At 40.5% G+C, this 25,300-nt stretch overlaps 1 protein-coding gene and 1 pseudogene across 1 annotated transcript in view; both read left to right on the forward strand.

Moving 5' to 3' along the window:
- Window positions 1-9,367: 9,367 nt before the first annotated feature.
- On the forward strand, window positions 9,368-9,486 carry LOC113136844 (uncharacterized; annotated as a pseudogene).
- A 2,821-nt stretch (window positions 9,487-12,307) lies between these two features.
- ephb6 (eph receptor B6) overlaps window positions 12,308-25,300 on the forward strand; it is a 33,229-nt gene continuing 20,236 nt past the window's right edge. Inside the window, exons 1-2 of the mRNA XM_026317444.1 lie at window positions 12,308-12,413; window positions 21,380-21,444. Of these exons, the coding sequence (XP_026173229.1) occupies window positions 12,308-12,413; window positions 21,380-21,444 (171 nt within the window). The remainder of the gene's footprint in view (window positions 12,414-21,379; window positions 21,445-25,300) is intronic.

Genomic DNA, 25,300 nt, shown 5'->3' on the forward strand with positions numbered 1-25,300 from the left:
TATTTTACTTTGACTCCTACTGATCTCATTATTCCTGGACTGATTGTGGCACATATCTTGAAGTTGTATTGTTGAGATAATCTTCACGGTGGGTTATAGGAAATGTAATGTATTAAACTGTGAGCTGAAATGAAGATTAAACTCTCCTCCTGGGTCTCCACTTCCTACTGTCAAAATCAAATGAAATGATTACCCCCACTCTGCTGACCAAGTGGATTTAAAAATGGCCCCGGGACTCGCATTGTTCTGGAGAACAGATTAGGATTTACGTGGGCTGTGAAGATGAAGAATTAGGAGGGTTCCCTGTTTGTTTGCCACCCACTAAGCCGGTCTCATGATTTCTGCATGACCAGGCTTTGTATCTGAGCCCAGTGCACATTTTGCCTTTTGTTCTCGCAATCCCGGTGGGCAGCCGCTGGGGTCAGCAGCAGCAGCATAGAGACTCTTTTCACCGGCCTCGTTAGTTCACCCCATCTCTGCTCCACGCTGTACGCGCGCCTGAGCACGTCCGCTAACAGCTGAGAGGAAATGAAACTGCGCCGCTTCCACCGACATTACGACACGTGGTAAAGGGGAAATTTTGCCGGCGTTTTTTTTTACGCACTGGGGGAGGGCCGGGCTACGCAGGTATGAGTAATTGAAACGCAATGAAACGTGCCGACAAACTTGTAGGCACAGCCTCTTACTTTAAAAGCTCAGAGACAGGAGGGAAGGCTGAACCTTAACAATAGGAAACGGGTCTGGAAACATTAACTGGATTCAAAGGCTTGCATCACATAACGGTAAACAAACTTTTTTTATTCAACATGCAGATTTATTCATGCGGTTAATCACTGGCAAAACGATTTCAGCTTTGATTAGTTAGTGTGAGCTGTAAATTAGTGTTTCAGTTATATTGTTAGAATAAAACTAGTCGAGTAATAAAACCTTTAACTAAATTCTGTGGATGTATCAGTACAGCAGCACCTGCCCCTTCTTCCTGTCTCTGCAACTCTTTGAGAGTATTTTATCTTTGAGTTAATTAAAGAGGCAGTAATTTAATTTGAAGAAAAGAAATTACATCAGTTTTTCTTTGATTTTATAATTTGAGGGAGCTGAAAACGGGGTGCCACTCTGGCAGAGAGGGAGGGGTTTACGGTAATTCTGTACCACTGAATTCAGTGAGTACAGAAAAGTGGACTGAGAGGCAAGCATCCATTAGGTGTGTGGTCTGTAGTTCTTATTGTTAGAAGCTATGGGGAATTGTTATAGTTTCAATAATTACCCACAGAATCGATTTTTATATTTTGTTGCTGAAGATGTTTTGTTTCTTTAAATATTTATTCAAAAAATGTACAATGAATGTTTACTGCATGTTAACATGTGGTTCTTCTCCTGTTTGTTTGTTTGTTTTTTTTTTTTGTTCAGGTTTTTCTGCTGCCTGTGTACACAGAGGTGTGTGATCATAAGAAGTTAGAAGCAGCTTCAACTAAGGAGCTTCTGGTTGTTGTCTGACGTCTGCCAGTGGTTCTCTTGTGAATTTCTTTTGAAGAGCAGAAAAGATGGAGCGAATGGAGAATCAGAATGTAAATATATCTTTGTCTTTTTGACTTTTAAGTGTTTTTCTAAAATCTCAAATCTTTTTCTAAACTAAAATCCGTTCATTTTCATCCGTTCAATCCCACTTATGTGTTGCAGCTGCTTGTTTTCTTCCCAGATATGAGCACATTTATTGTCTGCTATAATTCCCATTGCTTTTTGAGGAAGAGTGTCAGTCTGTCTTGCCATTGTTTATTTTATTCTAAGCCTGTTCTTAGCCAGCACCTCCTAATGAATAAGAGTGTGCTATTTACGAGTCGCAGGCTAGCATTTCTGTATTTTTCCTTTCTGGTAAGAGCAAGGAATAGGGAATGAGAGTCACACAATTCAGGACATGAATGAGAGGGAAAGAGCGAGGCAGATGGTATGTTTGGGTGGCAAGTTTGAACATGAGTGTATTTTTCTTTCTTTTACTGGTATGTTCCATAGAAATGCAGCATGAGGGAATAGTAACATGACAAATAGAGAGCTAGAAAGAAGGGAACTGACACACAAATTGACTATTTGTAACAGCTCAAATATCAGAATAAGACATGCAACACAATAGGCCTAGTGTTTTTAATCAGATGGTGAGCTTTACGTTTGCCTTTCTCATGATAAGAGATACGACTGAGTGCTGTACCTGAACCTGCGAAATAGCCTTTGCAAACTTTGGCTTGTGTTTTGAAACATGTTGCATACAACTACTTCATTTTCATACTTCAAAAGCAAATTTCATACCAGTCATGATGGTGTAACTCCCTTTTAAAAGTTGCTCCAAACGCTAACATGCATTGCAAAAAAGAATCTGCATAAAATGTTTGCACAAGGTTAGCCAATATGCATAGCTTATGTAAATGTTTTTCCTTTCAAATGGAAGAGAAAAATGTGTGAGGGGATTGCTGCAAAAGTCAAGTTTATGCTGTAGAGTCAAATCATCAATCATCAGTGCAACATTTTCAAAAACATAAAAAGAAAATTTACAGTGCATAACAAGTGGAATGATGATTATTGACTAACTGAGAGAGATGGGAAGAAGACTGCAATGTGGCATGAATGTGGATGTTGAGTGTTAAAGCAAAAAGGCAGATATTTAACCAGCATAATTCTGAGATTTGGGACAATTTGCTCATTTTTGAAAATTCTGTAATTATTTAAGATTAGAGGGGAAATGAATCAAATATAAATACAGGAAATTACTAAACTATGAGAGTGAAGTGAAGCAACTGAGGCTTAAAGGTCATTCGTGACCTTGAAAACAGAAAACAATCTCACCTTTGTCAACATTTGTATTACTGTTTACATTTCTAGGCAGGTAATCGGTAATTAGCTGTGGTATAATAATGATCTTAACATTTTTTTTTAGAACAGCATGTTCATTTATAAGCACAAATAGGAACCAATATGTTTGTTCCACTATATAAAGTACTGTCTGTTATAGAATGCAGCTGCAGATATTGATCAACAATATGTGTTTGGCTGCTGGTTTTACAAGTAACCCATTTAACAGTCATACAAGCCTGTGCAGCCACATGCCTGTAAACATGATACAACCTCTGAGTCAGCTGCATCATGGCCATATCATACACAATGCTCCTTACTCAGTTGGCTGCTCCCTAATTTGAGACACTATTAAAAGAGAGGCTGATGTAATAAGTTTACTTATCATAATCTTGCTCACCACCAGCATGTCCCTGCTAATGGAACTGATATGTCTATATCATATGTAAACAACCACACACTCACATACAGCTTTCAGTGTATTTAGTGTATGCGACACCCATTTTTCTCTTGTTTGGTTATCTTAATGGATATTTTCTCTTTATTTTTTCATTTACAAGTACTTTGTATTTCCTCCCTCATGTCCTGCTGGACTCACTTTCTGTGTTGCCCGGGGGGCCAGTCTGTTACGGATGTAGCAGTATTTCATTCAGCATAATAATATTCTGCAGAAAACACTTTTTTTTGTTATCAATGTAGCATTGCGTCAAGTCATGACTTTTTCCTACGTGTTGTTTCATTCATTCCACCACATGGCGGTCAAACTTGACATCACCAGCCACAAATATCACAAGCTTAAAGCACTTTTTTTTTTTTGTTGGTTTTGGTTTTGTTAAGTAACCATAAGTTCTCTTTTGAAAATGAGAAAAGGGAGGCTTCTGATCAGGTCAAGGAACAGACAGTTTTACTTAGAGAGCAGGACACTCTTTAATCTGGTTGATTTTTAAATGCTTTCATATCGAGACAGTTTGTTCACAAAGAGCGCAGGGTTTCACGATGTTTGAGGAATTTGCTAAGTACAGTAAAATAGTGGGAGACCGCTCATTGTACCAGTCTTTATACATTTTTGTTACTGGAAGTGGCTTTTGGACTTGAGTGTGGGAGCAGAACAATTTATTAATTTACATAATGAATGTTCTATTCATGGTGCATAGTTGAGTTAGTGTTTAAACCGCAGCAGAATTTTGAAAATAGGTGGATTAAACTGGATGATTAAATGGATTTCTTTTCGATAATGAGCCTATTTGCACAGCAGCCCCTGGCCATTAGGCTCTGGATACAAATAACCTTTGCAAAAGCTTATGGAAAGTTGAAAAATTACAGTAAATGTAAAGAAACAGCGGTCCCCATGTTCTTAAATCAAAGTGAAACAGTGATTGGGGATTTCCATGTTTGGCACGCACCTCAACATAGTTGGAACTGCAACTTTATTTAAACCAACTACTTCTGCGTCGTTAGCCACTTTTACATATAGCAAATTTGATTTCCTTTCCATGTAATGGATTCAGGTCAGGTGTACAAGCTTGCTATTATGGGATAATAGCATTTTATGTTTCCAAAACCAACATCAAAAAAACATTCACGCTTCAGGAATTCAGTCTTATTCTCTTAGGGTGTCTGCAACTACTTAGTCGAAAAATATGTCTCTGTCTTTAGGGCCTGTGCAGTGTTGCTTCATATAGATTTCGCATCAGTGCTGCAAGCCTGCAGATGCTATTGCAGCAAGCTAAAACCAGGGAGGGAGTGCAGCTGTAGAAAGGCTCTTTGTGTATAATCACGAGTGCCACTTTAAACAACAAGAGCTTTATAGAACCAGGAATACGCCATGGCCACTACACAAACAAAGAGTGTCATGGATGAGTCTTTTAATCTATCGTGTCTCTGTGTGTTTTTCTCACTCAGCAATCGAAGAAGAAGGTGACTGTCTACCTTCTCTACTGTGTTTCAACAGCAGTCATTGGTTCGCTGCAATTTGGCTACAACACTGGGGTCATCAATGCACCAGAAGAGGTGTGTGTGTGTTTACATGCTAGCCTCATATGTGGCTGGATTCTGATCAGACATAATTATGAGGGGAGTGGACGTAACTCCTGGATTAACATTCTTAAACATCCATTTTGTTACTTATACATTTAAAGATAATTTTGTGAGCACTTTATTTTTTTGTGTGTGCTTTTGCAAGTAGGTGTGTTTTGACCTAAATTACACTTGCAATTAGTTTTAAGTCTCATTTTTGTGTGAAATCTCAGTACTAAAACCTATACTGCCCCCATGTGGATGTGTCAGACACTCCAAAATATACATCAAGCACCAGCTGTTTCACCTTCATTAGACCTTTTTTTATTGGATTGTTTGCATTATAAATTACATAAGATAAATTATTTTTAAAAAAAAATGCACATCTAACTTTGCAGTTCTTTTCTGTGGTTTGACAGAAACTGCGTAGCTTTTTCCAGAATGTGTCAATGGAGCGGTACGGAGAGCCTTTCAGCAAAGACACATTAACCCTGGTGTGGAGTTTTGCTGTGGCCATCTTCACTGTGGGAGGCATGATAGGATCCTTCTCTGTTGGAGCCATGGTGACCAAATTTGGCAGGTGAGAACATTTATTTCCTTAATTAGCTAGTCAAAGAATTTCAACTTCAGAAACAAATTTATAAAACAAAAAGAATTTGCTGCTTCAAGCATGTCAGATTTATATTTCCAGATTTTCATTGTCAGAGCTCATAACCAATGAAATATCTTTAGTTTTCAGCTGCTGCTCACATAAAACAAGCCATGTGAATTAGATTCTTTTAAATTTACCATCACTACTTGTTCCCTTCCTTCCTTCTTGTCATCACCAGGCGTAAGTCCATGCTGGTCTCTAATGTCCTCGCAGTCATCGGTGGCTGTCTCATGGGACTGTCCAAACTGAGTCGATCATTTGAGATGGTCATTGTTGGGCGATTGGTCATTGGTGTGTTCTGCGGTTTGTGCACGGGACTGACTCCCATGTACATAGGTGAAGTGTCACCAGTCGCTGTCCGAGGAGCCTTCGGCACACTGCACCAGCTGGGTGTGGTTATTGGCATTCTGGTGGCACAGGTACTCAATGTTACTGTGATATGGAGTTTATATTATTGATAGTTTTTATATTTAATTCTTAAAAATCTGCAGATTTTTGCTGAATGAAATTCATATTTACTCTTAATGGATACAGAAACTTATATGTGAATATAAATAAGCTAAAAAACAAAAAAATATCATGTCAAAACCATCTTTTCAGAAAAGAATTTTATTATTTATATGGTTACTTTCAGAAATTTAATTTTATTTAGCAGTAATAAACTGAAGTAATTACACACCACTTCATCCTGTGTTTCCTGAATATTTTAGATCTTCGGTCTGGAGTTTCTGCTGGGCTCAGACAATCTGTGGCCTCTGCTGCTGGCTCTTACCATCCTGCCTGCCATATTACAGAGCATCTTGTTGCCCTTCTGCCCTGAAAGCCCCCGCTACCTGCTCATTGTCCTTAACCAGGAGGAAGAGGCAAGAAAGGGTGAGTTTGGAAACCGTTTGCTTACTGCCAACAAGATGGCAACATCAGGTTTTAATGAAGTTGAATCTTAAATCACTCATGAATTTTTAATGATTAGGATTATTAAAATTCTACAATGTAACATGATGTTTCAAGACCTTGCCAGCCTTCCTTTACTTTGTTATTGTGTTTGTTTAATAATGTACTTCCTCTCTGTTCATCCATCCCCTCTTCTTCTTATAGCTCTTGTGCGTCTGCGTGGCAGCGATGATGTGAGCGATGATATTCAAGAGATGAAGGAAGAAGGAATGAAGATGGCCATGGAAAAGAAAGTGACCATCCTTGAACTGTTCCGGTCCCATAAATATCGTCAACCAATCATCATCGCTATTGTCCTCCAGCTCTCTCAGCAGCTGTCTGGCATCAATGCTGTGAGTAGACATCATGTCTTATAATGAGCCTGAGTCACAGGAATTTAATCATCAAATGTCAGTCTACACAAAGTGAGGGAGTAATCATTAACCCCAAACTTGACTCTTTAAAGGAGCATTCACTTAAGTGATACAGGTGTTTCTGACAAGTACATGACAAGATGCTTCTTGGCTCCAGGCCATGTTAGATTGAGTGGAATAATTTAAGCCTCTGAGGATCAATGGAATAAACACAGTGGTATTTAAAAGGCATTTTGTTAAAAAGGTCATGTAACCAGGCTGACTAAATGTGTTAGTGGTTGCTGTGTCTGACCTGACCACACCTGATCACAGTGAAGCTGCTGAAGCGTGCAGCTACAAGCCACAACATCTGACTGAACTTTCAGAGACACGTGTCAACATTACCCACTAGAATAGCAGCTAGTAAAATTTTACTTAATGCAACTTGTGTAGCTTTGTTCTTTATAATCTGAACAAATGTATATTTTTATATTCAATTTTGACAAACCAACTAAAAGCTAATGTACATTTACTTTTAATTCACACTTATGGCATGTGTGATAATGTCGTTGTAAAGACTAATTTGTTTTATTCTGTGGAATCATCGGTAACGGCAACTCTTTCTGTTCTCCTTCCAGGTCTTTTACTACTCCACAGGAATATTTAAAAAGGCTGACGTTGCTCATCCGATCTATGCCACCATAGGAGCTGGAGTTGTCAACACTGTGTTTACGGTTGTTTCTGTAAGTATCTGTCTATATGTGTGGTGATGCAGGGCATAGGGTATATTTTACATATTTATATATATATATTTTGTGGATTACTGATGACGTTTAATCTTTGGACACCAGCTCTTCCTGGTTGAAAGGGCGGGGCGAAGGACGTTGCATATGGTTGGATTGGGTGGAATGGCCATTTGTGCTCTCATCATGACTATCTCGCTCTCATTAGTGGTGAGTGTGTGTTACTGTATCTACCTGAGTCACTTTTTGTTCCCCTCATTGCTCCTTCATTCCATGCATTCCTCATTCTCACTCTTTTTTTCTCTCTATGTCTGTCTCTGAGCAGGATACCCACCAGTCTCTAAGCTACCTGGCCATTGTGGGTGTGTTTGGCTTTGTTGCCAGTTTTGAGATGGGTCCAGGTCCCATCCCCTGGTTCATCGTGGCTGAGCTCTTCTCCCAAGGGCCACGACCTGCTGCCATGACTGTCTCTGGTTTCTCCAACTGGACTGCCAACTTCCTGGTTGGGCTGGGTTTCCCAAAACTGGAGGTATTGACACATTTATTACACTTATAGAATAAATGAATATAAAGTATACAAATATAATTTATCTTGCAGTTTGTCTCATATGAAACACCTGTGTTCTACCTTTAGGAACTTTGTGGTCCGTATGTCTTCATCATCTTCATGGTCCTCCTCATCCTGTTCTTAATCTTCACCTTCCTCCGAGTGCCAGAGACCAAAGGAAGAACTTTTGACGACATCGCTCAGGGATTCGCTGCCACTGCAGGAAAACCCGCCCCCTCCTCCGTGTCTGATGCGGTCACCGTCGACCTGTCAGAGACCAAAGAACCTGTTCCTTTGTCCCCCACGGAAAAGTTTCCCATGGTTGATCTTCCTCCAAAGAAACTATGAGGAAAAACAGGAAGATTTATGGTACAAAACAAACAGGCTTCAAGCAGATAGCTATTGTAAAGAGTCATATTTTATAGCTCACTAACGATGAAATATCAGAGAGCTATGTTTAGAAAAAGCCAACTGAAAATATAAGATTTTAGTTTTTTAATGGATGTTCTTAGTGTATTTTTTAAAATTTAGAAACAGTGTTTTTTTTTTAAGCATTCCCTATTTACAAATGATATAAAGGTATAATATGTGGCAGAATTCCTTGTAATCCTACTTTCAGTACAGGCCATATTTAATCGAATCAGTACCTAATTTTTGTTGTCATTCCCAGTGCCAGCTCTGCACATATTTCCATATAAGAGGCTCAACGTATGTTCACTGTTGAGTCCTGGGTCTTCAACTACTCCCAGTGTTAAAAGGTTGAGGGATTTGAGGGTTTTATGTATTGAGGTCAAGCTAGAAAAGCTGGTACTGAAGAGTCTTAAGTCTGACCTAAAAAAGACCCACTTACTGTGTTGTCTGCCTGCCCAATGTGCCACACTGCCAGAGGGGGGGTCCTATGTTGTCTTGAGTAGAAAGAACAAATATGCAGGATGTGCCTCAGCACTCCTTCTCTTCAATTGCACAAAATGCAATGACTATATATACAATAAATATATTTATGTATATTTAAGTTATTTATCACAGCATCCCCTTGGAGTAAAGGATGTTTTTTATATGTGTATGTGATATTTGAAGTCAGGAATGTTTGTGCTGATTAAAAACAAGGATGGTTCTGTAAACTGGTACAGCAGCATCTGCATCAAAGTAATTGTATATATGAGACGGAGGTGCAGTCTATCACTGTAGTCTCGTATGATTTCAATGCAGGATACACAAAGGTAGTGTATCCGTTTGCAGTAGCCTATGCGTTACAACAGTTGAACATAAAGACTCAGTACAGTAACTACAAGGCAGCCATACCGTCCTGCAAGCGCCTGACCCCGTCAGATCTCGGAAGCTAAGCAGGGCCAGGCCTGGTTAGTACTTGGATGGGACACCACCTTGGAAGACCAGGGGCTGCAAGACTTAGCCACTGAGTTTGCACAAGCCAGTGTCATCTTAGTGTTGGTCCCAAACCCGCGTAAATGACAGGGTTGCATCAGGAAGGGCATCTGGCATAACAACATGTGCCAAATCAATCATGCAGATCAGTTCACTTGCTGGGGCAATCCCTAACGGGAGTATCCAACAGAAGTACAGCGTACAGTGACTACAAACAACATGTTATAAGCCATAAAATAGAATATCATACAGTGCTCCATCAAATCAAAAGTACATCCCAGTGTTATACACTAAAAACATCAAATTAATTGAATTTATTTGATGGCTTATACACAGAAGTGTCTTATCATACTGTATTTGTTTTGAATTATCTGAGATTGTGGATATACATTTCATAATGGCTGATAACTGTCTAATGATCAGCTATTAAAAAACAGAAAGCATGCTTTCACGTCCTGCCAGTATTCATACAGTTGCATCATCTGCTCACATGCATACAGAAATACCTTCTGTCGTTTGAGCTTTGCAGTGTTTTGGTTGCTTCCTAATGATTGTTTATATTGTATGTGGGTCTGTTACATGTACACATAACAGATGTAGTGTAGGTTGTTTTATTTGTTCTTCACAGTGCTGTTACATCAACTGTTTTTCCTTGTCCTCTGCTCATACTGTTCATGATGAATACCAGTTTTGAACAATATGCATAATCTTATAAATATATGTTTTGCTTTTTTGTTGAGTGAAAAGTGATGTGCGACTGTCAGATGAGAGTAGACTTTTATTAGTTTTTCACTGTAATGTCTTCTGTTCCCCGTTGTTAATAATATGAGTGACACTTGCAGTGAGAAAGTAAAAAGGAAATAACGTTGGCTATCTTGCAAGGGAATGTGTGACTCGAATCATGAGCATAAACAGTCTGTTTTTTGTGTCTGCAATGCCATAAGTCAAGCTAGTTTGTTGTCATGAATATTTAATGTAACTGCAGTGTCTGTGCTGAAGTGAAAGTGTGTTAGGATTGCATGGTGTTGTGTCTGGTACCCACTTCTGCACTGTGGCAACTCGTCTTCTGTTTCTTCACCATGCATGGCAAAACCTCAGGTATCAGTGCAGCTCTACAATGTGCACTGTAGTGTTAACCTGCACTCTTAAACACTGAAATAAAGTCATGAGTGGAAAATCAGAGCTTGTTTTTTTTTTTCTCTGTGGTTGTTCAGGTGGCTCATCTATTCAGGGTTGTGTTTTTTCAGAGTATAAGCATGAGGAGGAGTTTTGATGTCAGATTTCCTCTTGAGTCACACAGCTTCAGACGCTAAACCAGAACACGTGGTGTTCCCCCTCATGGGGGAATTTTTTTTGAAAAAGTACTTTAACGTTGTTCTAAAGAATACACTTCCGAAATACAAGTTTTGGGGCTATACCTTTATACATTTAAAGGTATAGCTGTTTTTGTTTATAAGGAAATCATTTCCCAAATGAGCTGCATTTCTAGAGGTTAAACTGACACTGACAACTAAAAGAAATCCTCTAACTATTATTAACAAATTGTTTCATTCTTTTCTAGTTTCTGGGTTATTAAGTAAATTATGTATCACTTCATATATAAAATGTTGAAACATCACAAACATGGTCTCCATATCCCCACTGCCCATGGTGGTCTCTTGAACTAAGAGAACCAGAAAACATCTGTGAAGCTAAAACCAGTAATTATTGGTCATTTTGGTTTAAAAATGTATTTCAAAGGTTGCAGACTTATTGACTACCAAATGTTTCAGCTCTAAAGATTTATTTTAGCTGGAATAGGTTTTTGCAGAACAAAAAGAATTGAACTGAGAAGTTTTAATTCCCTGAATTTTAAGTGGAAGATCTGTTTCCCTCTTCACTTTACCTTCTGTAGCTCAGCTTCTCAGTGCATACAGCCTTGGGTAAAGGGCCCCTGGATGGCTGGGAATGGGGCCATCTAACTGTGTCAAGCCAACAGGCATCCTCTCCCTGCAAGAGTCTACTGTAGTCTTGCTCATTGCAGTGAACTGGGGCATGAAAGCTCATCAACAAGGTGCAGTGCTGCAGTCTGACCAGCGAGTGGTGTGCAGGGACCAGAGAGGTGTTCGGCTCTGTGCGTTTTCATGTGTCTGTCTGTGAATGAGTGCATGTCTTGAGACTGTCTGGGTGAGCAACCCTGTGAGTACAGGAGTGTGTCTGAGAGACAGAGGGGAGGGGCGTGTGTGTGTCTAAATTATAGTCATTTTCTATCAAAAGAAAAAAGTGGAAAGGAAGTTGGGCACTCTTACATGCCGTAGTTTAAGAAAATGCAAGTTAGCACAATGTCCGGTCATGTGAAGGATGCTGCATTATAAGGCCCAGTCTGCCAGGCAGCCTTGCAGAAATTTGCGCAAGGAATTAGAGGAGAGCTGGAGCGGACGTCAGTAGGCATGTCTAGACAGTTGTTTTAGAAAGCAGATGAACTTGTTTATTAATTTTTTTCATCTCCTTCTCTCTCTGTCACTCCTCCTTTTTGGCTGTCTCTGGCGTTCTCTCTTTGTCTTTGTGTCTCTCAAATAAAAAAGAACTCTCTCCCACTCTCTTCCTCTCACCCTTTCTCTCCTCCTGTCTCTGTGACAACAGTGTTTTGTTTACTTCCTCGCTTGGTAGTGTACTTATTATATGTGCTGCTCTGTAAATATTTTTCCCCTTCACTCATCCATTCATCCATCCAACCCCCCATCCTCTCTTTCTCTCTCTCTTACTCAGATAAAGGGAGCAAACAGACTCCACCCTCTCTCTCACCCCCCTCTCTAGCTCTGTGACACACACACACTCACTCTATCTCCCTCTTTCCCTCTCTTCCATGCTCTCTCCCTCCCTCTCTCTCTGTCAGTGTCATTCTGTAGTGGAGATGTGGAGTGTCTTTCTGTCTCTCTGTCTGTTTTTCCAGCCTAATTCAGCTGAGGAAGGTAGGAGCTAAACTTTTGCTTGTATTTATTCTCAGTAAAGCCATGCCTGCATGTGTATCTGCTGGAAGGTATAATCTCTCATCATGTGCTGTTAATGAGTCCACATGTGAAGGATGAACAATAGGTATGCTTTAGTAAAAATGTGAATCTCTGGTCATTCTGAGCACTTTGATAATATGTGAAACTGTGGCATCAGGCCCCAGCACCCCAAGAACGTCCAGTTTATCCTAGATTTCTCAGGGTCCACCTGCAAGTTGGGACCCCCTGGATGATACCAACTTTTCCCTTTGCTTACTCAGCCTTGGGAGCAATAGTTATGTGTGCTTTGTAGTGTCTCTCAGTGCATCTCTGTGCATGAATATACATGTACATGCTTGTGTGTAACACTGCTGCAGTACATCTGATAGGACTCTTGGCATAGATGTGCCAGGTGCGTGCCGGGGCCTATCGAGCTCCTGCAACAAAAGAATATGGAAATAAGGATGGAGAAAAAAAAAGAATCATAGCCCATTTCTCTTTGACTATGGACTCTGCGACCCCCCGGCCCCTGTGTCACTCATGATCCCATGGATGTGACATCCCCCCCCCCCCTCCCCTCAGTACTGTTATCAGTGCCCCTTTCGCTCTACAGTCCTCTCAATCCATGGATGTGCTTCCTATTCTCTGCTCTTGAGTCTACACGCTTTGTCCACATAAATAGAAATGTAAAAAGAGAGAGTGAGTAAGTGTGTTTAAGTGTGTGATGTAGAGAGTGACAGACTGTCTGAAAAGGCTGATATTTAAGTAAGACTCTCTCAAGTGTTCTGTCAGATCAGAGTGGGCTGACTTGAGATAATTTGATGACTCAAACTGCTTTTATACAGTATGTGTGTTTGTACATTTATGTGTGAGTGCATGTAGTTATATGTGCATGCATGCTTTAGCGTCTGCCTATACTTAGCTCTTGTTCCTACATCCTGTCCCTAACACTTGAGGGGGGTTTCATCAGCTCAGTTAGCAGGCAATTACTTTCAAAGAAAGGAGCTTCACGTCGGATAGAGCTGCACCTGTTTAGGCTCATCTCAGCAGCTTTCGTTTTCTGGGAGGTGTGTGTCAGTAATAGTCTATAACAGAGGTAACTTACATGTCAGTCTCATGCCACAGATCTGTGCTGTAACAGATGGCCTGGACTAAGATGAGACAGAATGACAGAGAGGGAGAGAGGCTGCACAGTGTTACTGGCCTACTGACTGTTCGTGTAATTGAAACAGTGCTCTCCATAATACAGTATTAACCTAATAGCAAGAACAACCATATAAACACACATCAAGTGAAACAGTTATGTCACAAAGGGAGGATTTAATGTCTGCGTCATCTTTGATAAATGTCATGTCTGACTGAACTGACTGTTGATGGCTGCTGCCCGATAACTAAAATGTTTGCTATCTGTCCTTTTATTCTCTGTCCACTACTTTAGAAAAACATTGTGTATTTACCACTAGCAACTTGTATTCTGTTTTCACACCACACACCATGAGTCATTTGGCCTTCATTTCTTGCAGTTAAGAATTTAAAAGCTAGTATGTGAGGGACAGGGCGTTTGATTTATCACTCAAGTGTGTGTGAGTGTTGATGTGTTCGCCCACGTTCATTATTGATGTGAGGTGTTGATGTGAGGCCGCATGACTGGCTTCTAAATTGCTGGATCTGTGTTGAGGATTGCGTGTTTGGATTGGATTAGCACACCACACCGGAGGGGAGGTCTGCGCAGGAGATGCACCTGATGCCCCTCGAGCTCTCTCTGTCATGGATGAATGCAGCTGCTGTGATGCTCACAGATATGGGCATATACAGATATTAAACCTGTGTCATTAGTGAAATTTATGCCATCCCCCTAAAGCTTAATCACATGTGATTTTGACTAAAAGACAAAAGCCTGAACAAACAGTAGATACAATTTCTACTTGTAACAGTTCTGTAAAATCACTCAAAGCACTTCCTGTCAAAGGCTCTTATTTTGATACATTTCTGCTTTCCTGCACAATCTATGCTCCAGCTTTACCTGCTTGAGACAGCTCGGCCCACACTCACCTGCTTCTCAATCCGTGCAATGTGCCAGCCAGTATAAAAGCCAGCACTCTGAGGCTGTTTCTTGCTGGATTGTCTGTAGTTTCTGCAACACTCCTGTTTACTCAGCTATGCCCTGTGTTCTTTTTCTTTGTTTGCTTTGTCTCATAACTAAACCTATTGGTTTATGGACTGCTTCTTGCACATTTAACCTGGATAGTACTCTTCTTACTAGTCTGTTTTTTCTTTGCCCAGTTGTAGTGAAAAGTTCTGTCCCTGACCTTGCCTTGGCCACCATCTTCAGTTCAGAAGTCATAGTTTAACTGCTCACCTACTGCCTGCCATTTTGTTAGATTACAACTCTGCTCACCTGTTGTCCACCATTTTGTGTAAGTGCCTTCAGTGTTCACTTTTGTCTACCTGTGCTCTTCTGTTTTATTAATTCACTATTTTTCTTGTCATCATACCCTTTGTCTGTGGACTGCACCATAGTTCTTACTAATAGTGACTGCTGACAATACAATACTTTAATGTTCCACTAAATTCATCTGAGAGCTTTAGTTACTTTTCAGATGCTTTTACATGAATGTGATGCTTTGTTAAACACTGAAACAATGCCTTCCAAACTTTTCTATTCAAAAACACTTTTTTTGGAAATATCAAATCCATGTGCTTTGTGTCAGCAGGTTATTGTGATCAGCAGTCACGTGTTATAATTAGGTGACTTCTAATGGCGTCTAGTGGTGTTAGGTGTGTTCCCAATGTAATGGAGAAACAGCTTATACGTGAGCCTTTTCGTTGTGTTGTGGTGCGCCACCTTAATAACCTTAACTCTGTGTTTCTAGTTGTTTCCATGTTAATAAAGCTTTGCTGGCACAGGTATAATCATGTGTGGGTAGTGACAAGAGGCAAAATGTTGCTGTTTAGGTTGGAGGACTTGTTGGCTCTTGACCACTCAGCTGATGCTTCGATATTAAATATGTAATAATGTGATATATCATAACAGTTAGAGGAATCATTTTCTGCAAAATACTTTCACATTTTGCTGCTAATGAAAATGTACTTTTACTTCAGTAAGATTGTGTGTCATTTCTTCCTAAGATGGTGTTTTGCATTGCAGCACTGCTAATTTAAAGGATCTAACGGCTTATTTTATCATTGGTATTGTGCACATACAAGGGGAAACCAGCGCATGAACATCTCAGTTTAAGGTCATCTGGGCCTTGTTTCCTGTCATGGCTTGTTTCTAGCTTTAATTGGGTAATAATTAGGCAGATTAGCATCCATATCCTGGGTGTAATAAGCTGTTTGTCCAGGACATGATAAATTAGTGAAAGTGCTATAAGAAAATAAATGGCATGCTCATCACAGTGGGTGTGCAGTAGGATGGATGCCACTAACAGCTGCGAAAAGCTTCCTGCTCCTGTCCCTCTCGCCTGCATGTGCACCGAGCTACAGAAAGAGAGAAACCACATGCTGGTGATAAGTGGAGGATGCTGCATCCTCATCGTTGACACTACAACACTTAACTGTGATCAGGCATTATTTTTAGCTGTATTTTTTTTTTCAATGTAATTTTTAAAAGTGACATAATTTTCTGTGGCTGCTGAGGGCGCTGTAATGACATTGGGATGCTTGTGAATCATGCACTGCCATTTGTGATATGAGAGGTTGAAGGCCTTGGGCGGCTGTGAGCCAAGACTCTCTGCTTTGAGTCAGTCAGTGTCGTGGCAGATAGCATCACAGATAATGTGCCTGTGTAGACAGGCGGTGAGCTAGAGCCAAAATGTAACTGAAAGATGAGCGAGTGGTAGGGACTGCTGTGACACTGGAATGTAGTTGGCAGTTTTAAATTTCACATTTAAGCAGCGCCTGACAGTTTGCGTGTTGGCACCGACCAAATGAGGTGAGAGCTAAGTTTGATTGTTGAAGGCTTCACTGTTGAGAAATGACACAATGAGATTAAAGGAAACTGATATCTTCTCAGGTTTACATTCCTTCTTCTATGTGGCTATTGAGGGTGGAGATGGTGATGAAAATATGTCTGCGGCAGGTTCTGGCTTAGCTGAGGAGACCGAATTTATCTTCAGTTGTCTGATTTTTAGGAGCAAATTATCAAGTCTTCATTTCCACTGTGCAAAAATACTCCCTTATAATGAGGTCCAAAATTCCCTGTTGTAGCACCACTGTTGCATATAATTATGATTACATGTTTTTGTTTTTTTTTAGGGCTAATTAAAGTCTGGCATGATTGATTCTTTCTTGGCTAATCCAAACACTTTAAGGCCTAAATAATACAACTAAAATCTAATCTGCTCTTGATTTTTTTTAAAAATAAAGTAGACTTTAATTAAGGGAGAGAAGTGTATAAAATAAATATATGAACAGGATAAAGACATTAACATTTTGAGGATGCTGGATTTCTTGCTGGAAGTTGGGTAAGATGGATACTACTATTGCATGTGTACAGCCAGGCAACCTGTTTATTTAGCTTATAAAGACCGGAAACACTGGGTAAACAGTAACAAAATCTGCCTACCAGCACCTTTCAATATGAAAAATTAGACTGTTTAATGTGTGTTAAATGAGCATTAGATGTGCTGGTATGTCCTCTTTGGGCTGAGCCAGAGTAACTACTTTCTCCTGTTTCCAGGCCATTTGCTAAGCTAAGCTAACTGGCTGCTTGTGGTAATGTCAAACCTTCCGGGACAGACAATCCAGTAACACCTACTCACGCCCACTTCAAGTGGTTTTTCAGTCCAGCTTAAAAATGTAGTCTTTGTACCACCTAGCAACACTTTTCAGGTCATACAACATGTTATAAAGACTAGTCCTTCTCCAGCATTACCCATCTGATTTAAAAAAAAAAAAAAAAAAAAAAAAAAAAAGCTCATTCCCTAAAATGGTGAAATTCCTTTAAGATGTAGTTACCCCGGAGCCAACCTCCAGCAGATAACCTAACCTTTGCGAATGTCTTTTCATCAAGAGTCTGTTTCCCTGAAGTATCCTCCAACCTTTGCCTGTTGCTGCCTGTTCAGCGACTCATAGTAGCTGTTTGCTCTGTCATCTAACCTGGTTTAAGTGCTGTTTGTTACAGCTGCACTTTCATTCAGCTTAATCGCCGAGATTTTTTCATAACTCCCTTTGACATGTGCATGCTTATTTCTGGAACCACGTTAATCCCCCTCTTCCTTCACTTCCCCACCCTCCTCCTACTGCTCTCACTGTGTCTTGGCGTATCACTCTTGCTGTGGTTGTTTGTAATGATGGTTTGGTGGAGGCCTTGTCCTTAACTGAATGTCTGTGGGTAGGAGCATCTGGAGCATATAAAGAATGGGTGGATGAATGGACAAAAGGCAAAACAGAACCTGACTGCTGCTCGGAATGCTTTCAGGCACAGTGGGGAATTTTTTTTTTTTTAATTTATTTACTTACTTATTTTTTGCAAATGGGTGTGTGTTTCTGTAACTTATCTGTGAGTTTAGTGAGGAGTGCTCTTTGCAGCTGCATTTACTTTGGTGTTGAGGCCTTCGCGCCCCTCTAGCCTGTGTTAATATTAACGCCGAAATTCCTCGCCGAGTGTCAGGAGAGGCTCTGTTGCTCGGAAACTGTGTTGTAAAGTACCATACATCTGCCGTCAAAGAGGCGTGACATAAGCGACAGCACTACACTTTGCGCTGGAGAGTGTCGGCGTATGCATGGCCACACACGGGGAAAGTGTTGGGCAAGGAGAAATGGATGGAGAGGGTCACTCAGCTTAAGTGAACACTTCAGCAGCAGAGGAGACAGTCATCAACTAATGCGGGTCACCTCTGCACAACAGTATAAGTGTTTACACCCACACCACAGACAGAAAGAGAGGGAAGAAGAGTGAAAGAAGCAGATTTAAAATGCACAAACACATACCTATCATCTTCTTCTCGTTCCTGTTTCATAATCCTGCCTTTTCTTTTCTATTGTTCCGACTTTTCCTGTGAATACTCCTCCCAAACAAACAGCAGATCTGGCATCAATAATGGAGCAGAGGCTATCTCCTTATTTAACGCACAGAGATGCCTTCCCTGCTGTCACTTTTTAGATGAATAATACACAAATGCAGAGGGGGAGGGGGGACGAAAGGGACAAGGGACAGGATGGAGGTAGAAAAGGGTGAAAGGTATCTAGTAAAGTGAGTACCAGACCAAGAGTGGAGCGGGAAGACTTGACAGGCCAGTGCACATTAAAGCAGCACTCAGGTTCAGACTGCAGACTCAGCGCTTCTCCAAAGTGTCAGGGACAAACTTTGAGTGAGTCGGCCATCGGATGGACCAATAATAGAGACGCTGTAGTGCTCTGTGTGCAAGAAGGGGTTGTCTGTTGAAGAACAGAGCTTTAACTATCAAGTGGACCTGCCAGTAAATGTCCCTCTCTTTTGTTCGACATTGTCTCACGCAGACACACAGGATCAAGGCATGATGTGTCAGTTTGAGCTAATTCTTCAGAGGTGTGTGTAACATTGCACCCACTCTCATCTTGAAATGTCATGGTGAATTATTTAACATGCTAATGAGCCATGCATGAAGCTCTTTGAATACTTTTGCATGTAATCTTCATGTACAGGTTTGTCCTGAGAAGAGCAGAGGCAACATGAAGACCTGTGGTCCCCAAGTCCCCATGACTAGAAGCTAAACAGCAGAGGCATAAATATTAATGTCAGAATAGTTTGTTATATATTATTTATTCATGACGCTGCCCTGAAGCAGAGGGTTAATTGAATTTGGAATGACAAGTTTTCAGCATTTGTGTGTGTGTGTGTGTATATATGTATGTGTTTGTTTCTTATCTGATATAAAAAGGACTGTGCATAATGAGGTCAGAATATACGCACGCCACGGGTTTGACAACTGAAGACTCCTTCTTGACAAGAGACGCAGAGGTTGGAAAACAAATCAGTGGGTTGTTTCCATGTCATCACGCACAGCTTTAATGCAGGAAAGTTAAACCCCTAATGGAAATCGTCATTCTTCTGAAAGGATTTAGACTTTCTGGCTTGGTGGATTTAGTCCTCTCTGTGTAGCTGATTTTATCCAGATTGACTGCAATTCCAGCCGCCGAGCTGTCCAGACATACGCGCCACTAAAAACTTTTTTTTTTCTGATGCCTGTGGCTGCATATAATCCTTAGCTGTCATAGCCCATTTGTATTCTTTTCTTGATACAATTCATATCACTCCAAATCCTGGAGGACTTCCATGGAAAATGTGTGAATTTAGAAAGACTGACGTAAAGACAAGCTAGTGGGTGAAAAGAGAGAGAGACAGACTGGAGAGTAAGGATAAAAGGAAAAAAAAAATTGTGGAAGCAAAGTATTGGAGGAAAGATTTGCAGGGTTTCCATCTGTGAGTATAATCCTAAAAAATCTGTTTACAGCACAGCCTGATAACAAAGACATGAAGGTGATTTATGTCAAAACCCCACAAATCAGATCAGACTCTTATTTGTTTGATTTATGAAGACAGCCTGGGGAGTTCAGTGTGTGTGTGTGTGCACAAGCTTTTACACCTGAAAAATAAAAAAGCATCTATCTCAGTGGGGCAGTAAGATAAGTTCCCTTTTGAAGTCACATCCTCTGTGTTCGGTGATTATGTTGATGATAATTTTCAGTTGCTCTTTCTCTGGTTGTCAGAGAGTCTCCTTTTCTTTGGTGACTGATTTTTGTGAGATGAAATGGAAATAAGAGCATAGAAAATCGCAAGACTACATTGAGACAAATTATTTGTAAACAGAAGTGGATGGCTCCTGCCTCCCACAATGCATTGTGTGCATATGTGCCTACAGCCTTTTAGGCGATTAGTGCCGTGCTTGATGAAATCAGGCACCGTGTGTTTTTCTCCATTAACTCCATCTGTGCAAGCAACAAAACCTGAAGTCTGATGTTTATGCCACCTCTGTGCACACAACAAACTTTGGCGTGCATTCAGTCGGTGGCTGCTCAACAGAACCGAGCGCAGACTGTGCCAGACTGCAGGAACGGCAGCCGCCACGGTTTTGGAATACTAATGGAAAATCCAAGAGCTTCAGTTTTGTGTGGGAAGCCGCCATGTGTCAGCACGCAGCACTCGGCTTAAAAGTCACTTTGTGTGTGTGATTTCTTTGCCAGTTTACATTTTAAACCACTTAAACGTAGAAGCAAATTATGGGAAAATGGACTCCAGCAAAATAGTTGAAACCTATTCAAATGCTTTTCATTGTAGATCAGCAGAAATAAGCAAATGCCTGAGTAAATGGGAAACTAACACGAAGCATATCGCCCACCACAACATGATGAAGGTTCCTCTTGGGCCAAACTATTAGAAGCATCAGCTGAATAAGTTTCAACAAAATGTGACAGTAACTGTTATGGCCTTTTAAAGCTGGAAAATGTGACCTTTAATCACAGTGCGCCGTCATGTCAATCAGATTAATTTTTTAAACACCAGGACACTGTGCCAAAATGCATCATCACTCAGAATCAGTTATTAGTTTTGACAGATGTACCCAGCTGGAGCCCTTCCTAATTTTATAGTACGGTGGCAAAAATCAAAGAGAAATCCTGGACCCGTTTCACAGAGAGTAAGTCAGCTTTCATCTACTTGTGGTATCTGACAAAAGAACTTTTTTTATTGTATGCACCTCCCTTCAAAAGAATACTTCACAGAGTTCACTTCAACTTTAGCATCACTGCAGCAGATCCATGTTTTAGCTCTTGATGACATCAATGAATTACAGTCTGCTGTTCTCAAGAATCGAAAGAATATCTCATGATTACAAATTCTGTTTCAGAGTCGCTTCTCTCATTTAGCGCTCGCTCTGTTTGTCTTGAGCTGCAGTCAATAACATTTATTTGAATGCTGAGCATACGGTTTGTTTGTTTTCTTATAGTTTGTCTCTGTTGTTTCTCAGTGATGCTGCTGGACACAACAGAGTCTACCTCAGAGCTGGGCTGGACCACCTATCCAGACACAGGGGTAAGCAAAGGAGCTCACTGTCTGTGTTTTCCAGCTGTTGGAGCATTAAAGCATCATGCTGAAATATTACACAAATGCCACATGGTTATGTGTTAAGTGTAGGGTTATAATTACAGAAGTGAAACTGAGAAATGAAACATTTATTCTGTTGGTTAACTGATGGTAAAATTAAGACATTAAGTTACTAAGTTTATTGTTTAACATTTAATTATTAAAATATAGTTAGCCTTTTGTGAAAGTTTGATATAAGACCAGATGTGATTATGTAATCGTTATGACACGTCTTAACTGGTAAGAATTTATCCTAGTGATTGGTAATAAAGCATATTGGATACTGGATGTTTAGTATATCAAAGTTGTCAGAAAGTTTACAGACACATTGTACGTACTGGTCCTGGTGTAGAGGATGTTGATGAGTTTAGCTAACACAAATCCAATCTCTTAGAGGCTGTCTAATGTAGATCTGGTTAAATTAATAAAATATGTTCCTCATGCAATGTTGTACTCCACACATCAAGCATAAAACCAGTAGCTGGCACATTTTCAAAGGCTGAATTAATCACAGTGGCTTAAATAAAGAGCAGACCTCCACAAAGCAATTCTGCTGTACAGAACACTGCTCAAAGATTATGAATAAAGTTGTCAAGGTTAATGTTTAGCATTGGCTTAAAGTCACGGCCATTATCTTTACGAAATGGCTGGCATCTGACACTGGTGATTGGTGGAGCTTCTGGCAGTTGGCATATTACCTGAAAATAAGTGGCCTTTACTGTGTGTGATCGCTGTGATTGAACCATAGATCTCCCATTCCTGAGCTGCTTTTTATTTAAGGTTGCAGACTCACCTTGAGCTGCGTGTGTGTGTGTGTTTTTATGTGTGTGTGTGGGTGTGTCTCTGTGTGTCTGGAGTTGCGTGACTGTGCTAGGGTCAAGTCCTGGGTCAGTTAAATTCATTCATCTGTGAGAGAGTGGGGCTCAGTTCTAATATGGCTCATAATTCCACACATTGCTGTCATCCTTGAAATAATCAAGCTACATCTGAGAAACTGTGGGACATTATTCAAAATTCCCACACCAATCCCTCAGACCTGAATTAATCTTTTTTTGGTGAGGACAATATGTTGAAACATTGGATATATAAATTTAGAGAATCATACTGTGCACTAACGTGAACTAACAATTATGCCCAAGTACCATGTAATTTGACATATCAGCAACACAAAAAAGAACACAGTCTGTACTCAACATCTGGCAGACACACACGCTCCCTTTATCTCACCTTCCGCTAAACGTTAACTCTGTGGGCTGCCATTATCGCCCCAGTATTGAGCCATAATTGTACGTGATGCTGGATTAATTAGGGTCTTCTGTATGTGTTGGGAATTTGTTGCTAATAGGATGTCATGTGTGTCTTTTTATGTCTATGCATGTGTGTGTGCACGCATGTGTGCATATGCATGAGCAAGTCAAGCTTTTGCTTTTTTTTAATTTTTTTTTATGAGCCCTAGATGAGAGGGCTTCTGAGATGGAGATATGGTTATTTGACCTGAGGCATCAAGCTGAGAGAAGTAGAAAGACAGACCAAGAGAAGGGAAGAGAAAGAGGGAGGTTGTGTGTGTCCGTGTGTGTGTCCGTGTGTGTGTGTGTGTGTGTGTGTGTGCATGCGCGTTTGCATGTGTTCTTTTTCTTAACCCTTTCCTCACTTTTCTCTTCACATCCCGTCTTTTCCTTTTGCTTAAGGGCCTGTGAATATTCTATACCTCACTTTCCTCCTGCTTCTTCTTTCTCTTACCATTTTTCTTTTCTTTTAATGTACTCACAAGTGTATTTGTCTCTGCCTCTCCCTCTTTTAATGTTTTGCTTCCTTGATCCCCCACCTCAATCTGCCTCTTGGAGTCAAACAAGCGGACTCCCCATACATTACAGTAGTTTTCCATCTTTTTTTCTCACCTTATTTTCAATCTCTATTCTTTCATTGTGTGTGTGTGTGTGTGTGTGTGTGTGTGTGTGTGTACATGCATATGTCTTGGGGTATATGTGCATGCTCCTCTCTGCTCCTTTGTGTTTGTGCGTCCACGGTTGAGTCCAAGGCCCTGCCCTTCCCTGTCCTCCATCACTGGAGAAATTGCGTGGCTCTCTGGCATTTCGGTTCAAATTAAATCATGAAGATGAGTCGTCCGTATTTTTTTTTTTTTTCTTTCTATCCACCCCTCCTCCCCAATCTGCCCTGCTTTGGTTTTTATCTTTCTTTACAAGAAATGGAGAAAGAGACAAGGAGAAGTAAGGATGGGAGATGTAGGAAAGAGGAGGGGTGAAGGATGTGGGAGTTTTGGGGTCAGAAAACAAATTAAAGTGGCAATGGTACAGAAGCACACTGCACGCAAAGCCACACAAAGATACCAGCGACTACTACCTGAAAATTTTCGCCATGTTGTCAGGCTTTTATTGCCACCACCTCACTACTCACCACACATGAACACTTTCTCTGTTTACTCTTTTCCTACTTTTCTGTCTCCCCTCCGCATCCCTCCATGTGCTCTCTGTTGTCCCCTCCATTCGATTTTCCCTCATTGCTATGTCTGACAGTGAGTGAATCACAGCCTGGGAGAGAAAACTGTCCCTTCACGCCATTAGAATAACAGCGCCTCAGATGCTTTTTATCTGCTCACTCATCATTTTCCCAATTGGACCAAATGTGAATGCACCCTCTCATGGGTGATGCTACAAAGATTTTTGTTCATACCCGCTGTCAGAACAACACAGAGAGAGACATGAGCATGCAGAGATTCATTAACATGCACAAACACAGAAACACACACCAAATGCACCCTGATAGAGTGTCAGGACCTTTTGTCCTCTTGCCATTGTTGCAGTGAGAATAATCATGATGAGGCCTAATACATAATTCTTCTGTGTTACAACAGAAAAAGGCCCTGCTTGTCACTCAGGGCTACACAGGCTTAAAGCAAAGCATTTTCATCCTTGGAGGCACCATACTGTATAATTGGTGAAACTAAACCTTTGCTTACATTTACATTTTGATGCATCTGACAGTTTTATTCACACCCATGTTTCTGAGCTGATGTTTTTTTTTCCTGAATGGAGTAAATCCATTAGTTCATCTAGAGGTATTCAGATATTAAAAAAAAAAAAAAAATGACAAAACCTGTTTTATTAGACTACAGCTGCCACAGGTTAGACACGCAAGTGTCTGTCACCTGTCATTTGCAAACAATAGTTGACATGCAAATGCAAAACCAGTGCAAAAAAAACAAAAAAACAATGTGACTTTTATAGGGACAGTTTTTGCGTAAGTGGTGAGAAAAGAGCACCTAAAATCCGATTGTCTTTTTGGATGTTTGTTATCAGCTGAATACAACTGCAAAGTACACTGATCAGTGGGTCACGTGTCTATAAGCTCAGAGCAGCAGCAGGTAGAGTGACCACAATAGGAGAATAGAAATACATTACAAAGTTAGAGAATGAATCTCCACACCCTGTCTGGGAGCACAGAGGGTCAAACATACTCAACACATGCAACATCTGTTGTTTTGTCTATTACAATCCCTGGGACCTGCCTAGCTGTTTAGAAAAACGTGCTCTGCCATCGGTCGATGTGACCAACAGAGAAGACATCATTCTCAGGGGAAAGGTACGAGAAAACACTCTCACCAGAGATGAACAAGCACAGAGTACAGGGTGGAAAATTGATCATAGAAAATACAGATACAAACTGTATACCAGTGATGATTAAATAAAGGCAAAAGGCAAATTTATTTGCACAGCACCATTCATACTCTAGGCAATTCAAAGTGCTTTAAAAGGCATATATGATTACATTAAAAGCATGGAAAAGA

Source organism: Mastacembelus armatus, chromosome 16 (assembly GCF_900324485.2).
Source record: "Mastacembelus armatus chromosome 16, fMasArm1.2, whole genome shotgun sequence".
In the NCBI taxonomy this organism is placed as follows: domain Eukaryota; kingdom Metazoa; phylum Chordata; class Actinopteri; order Synbranchiformes; family Mastacembelidae; genus Mastacembelus; species Mastacembelus armatus.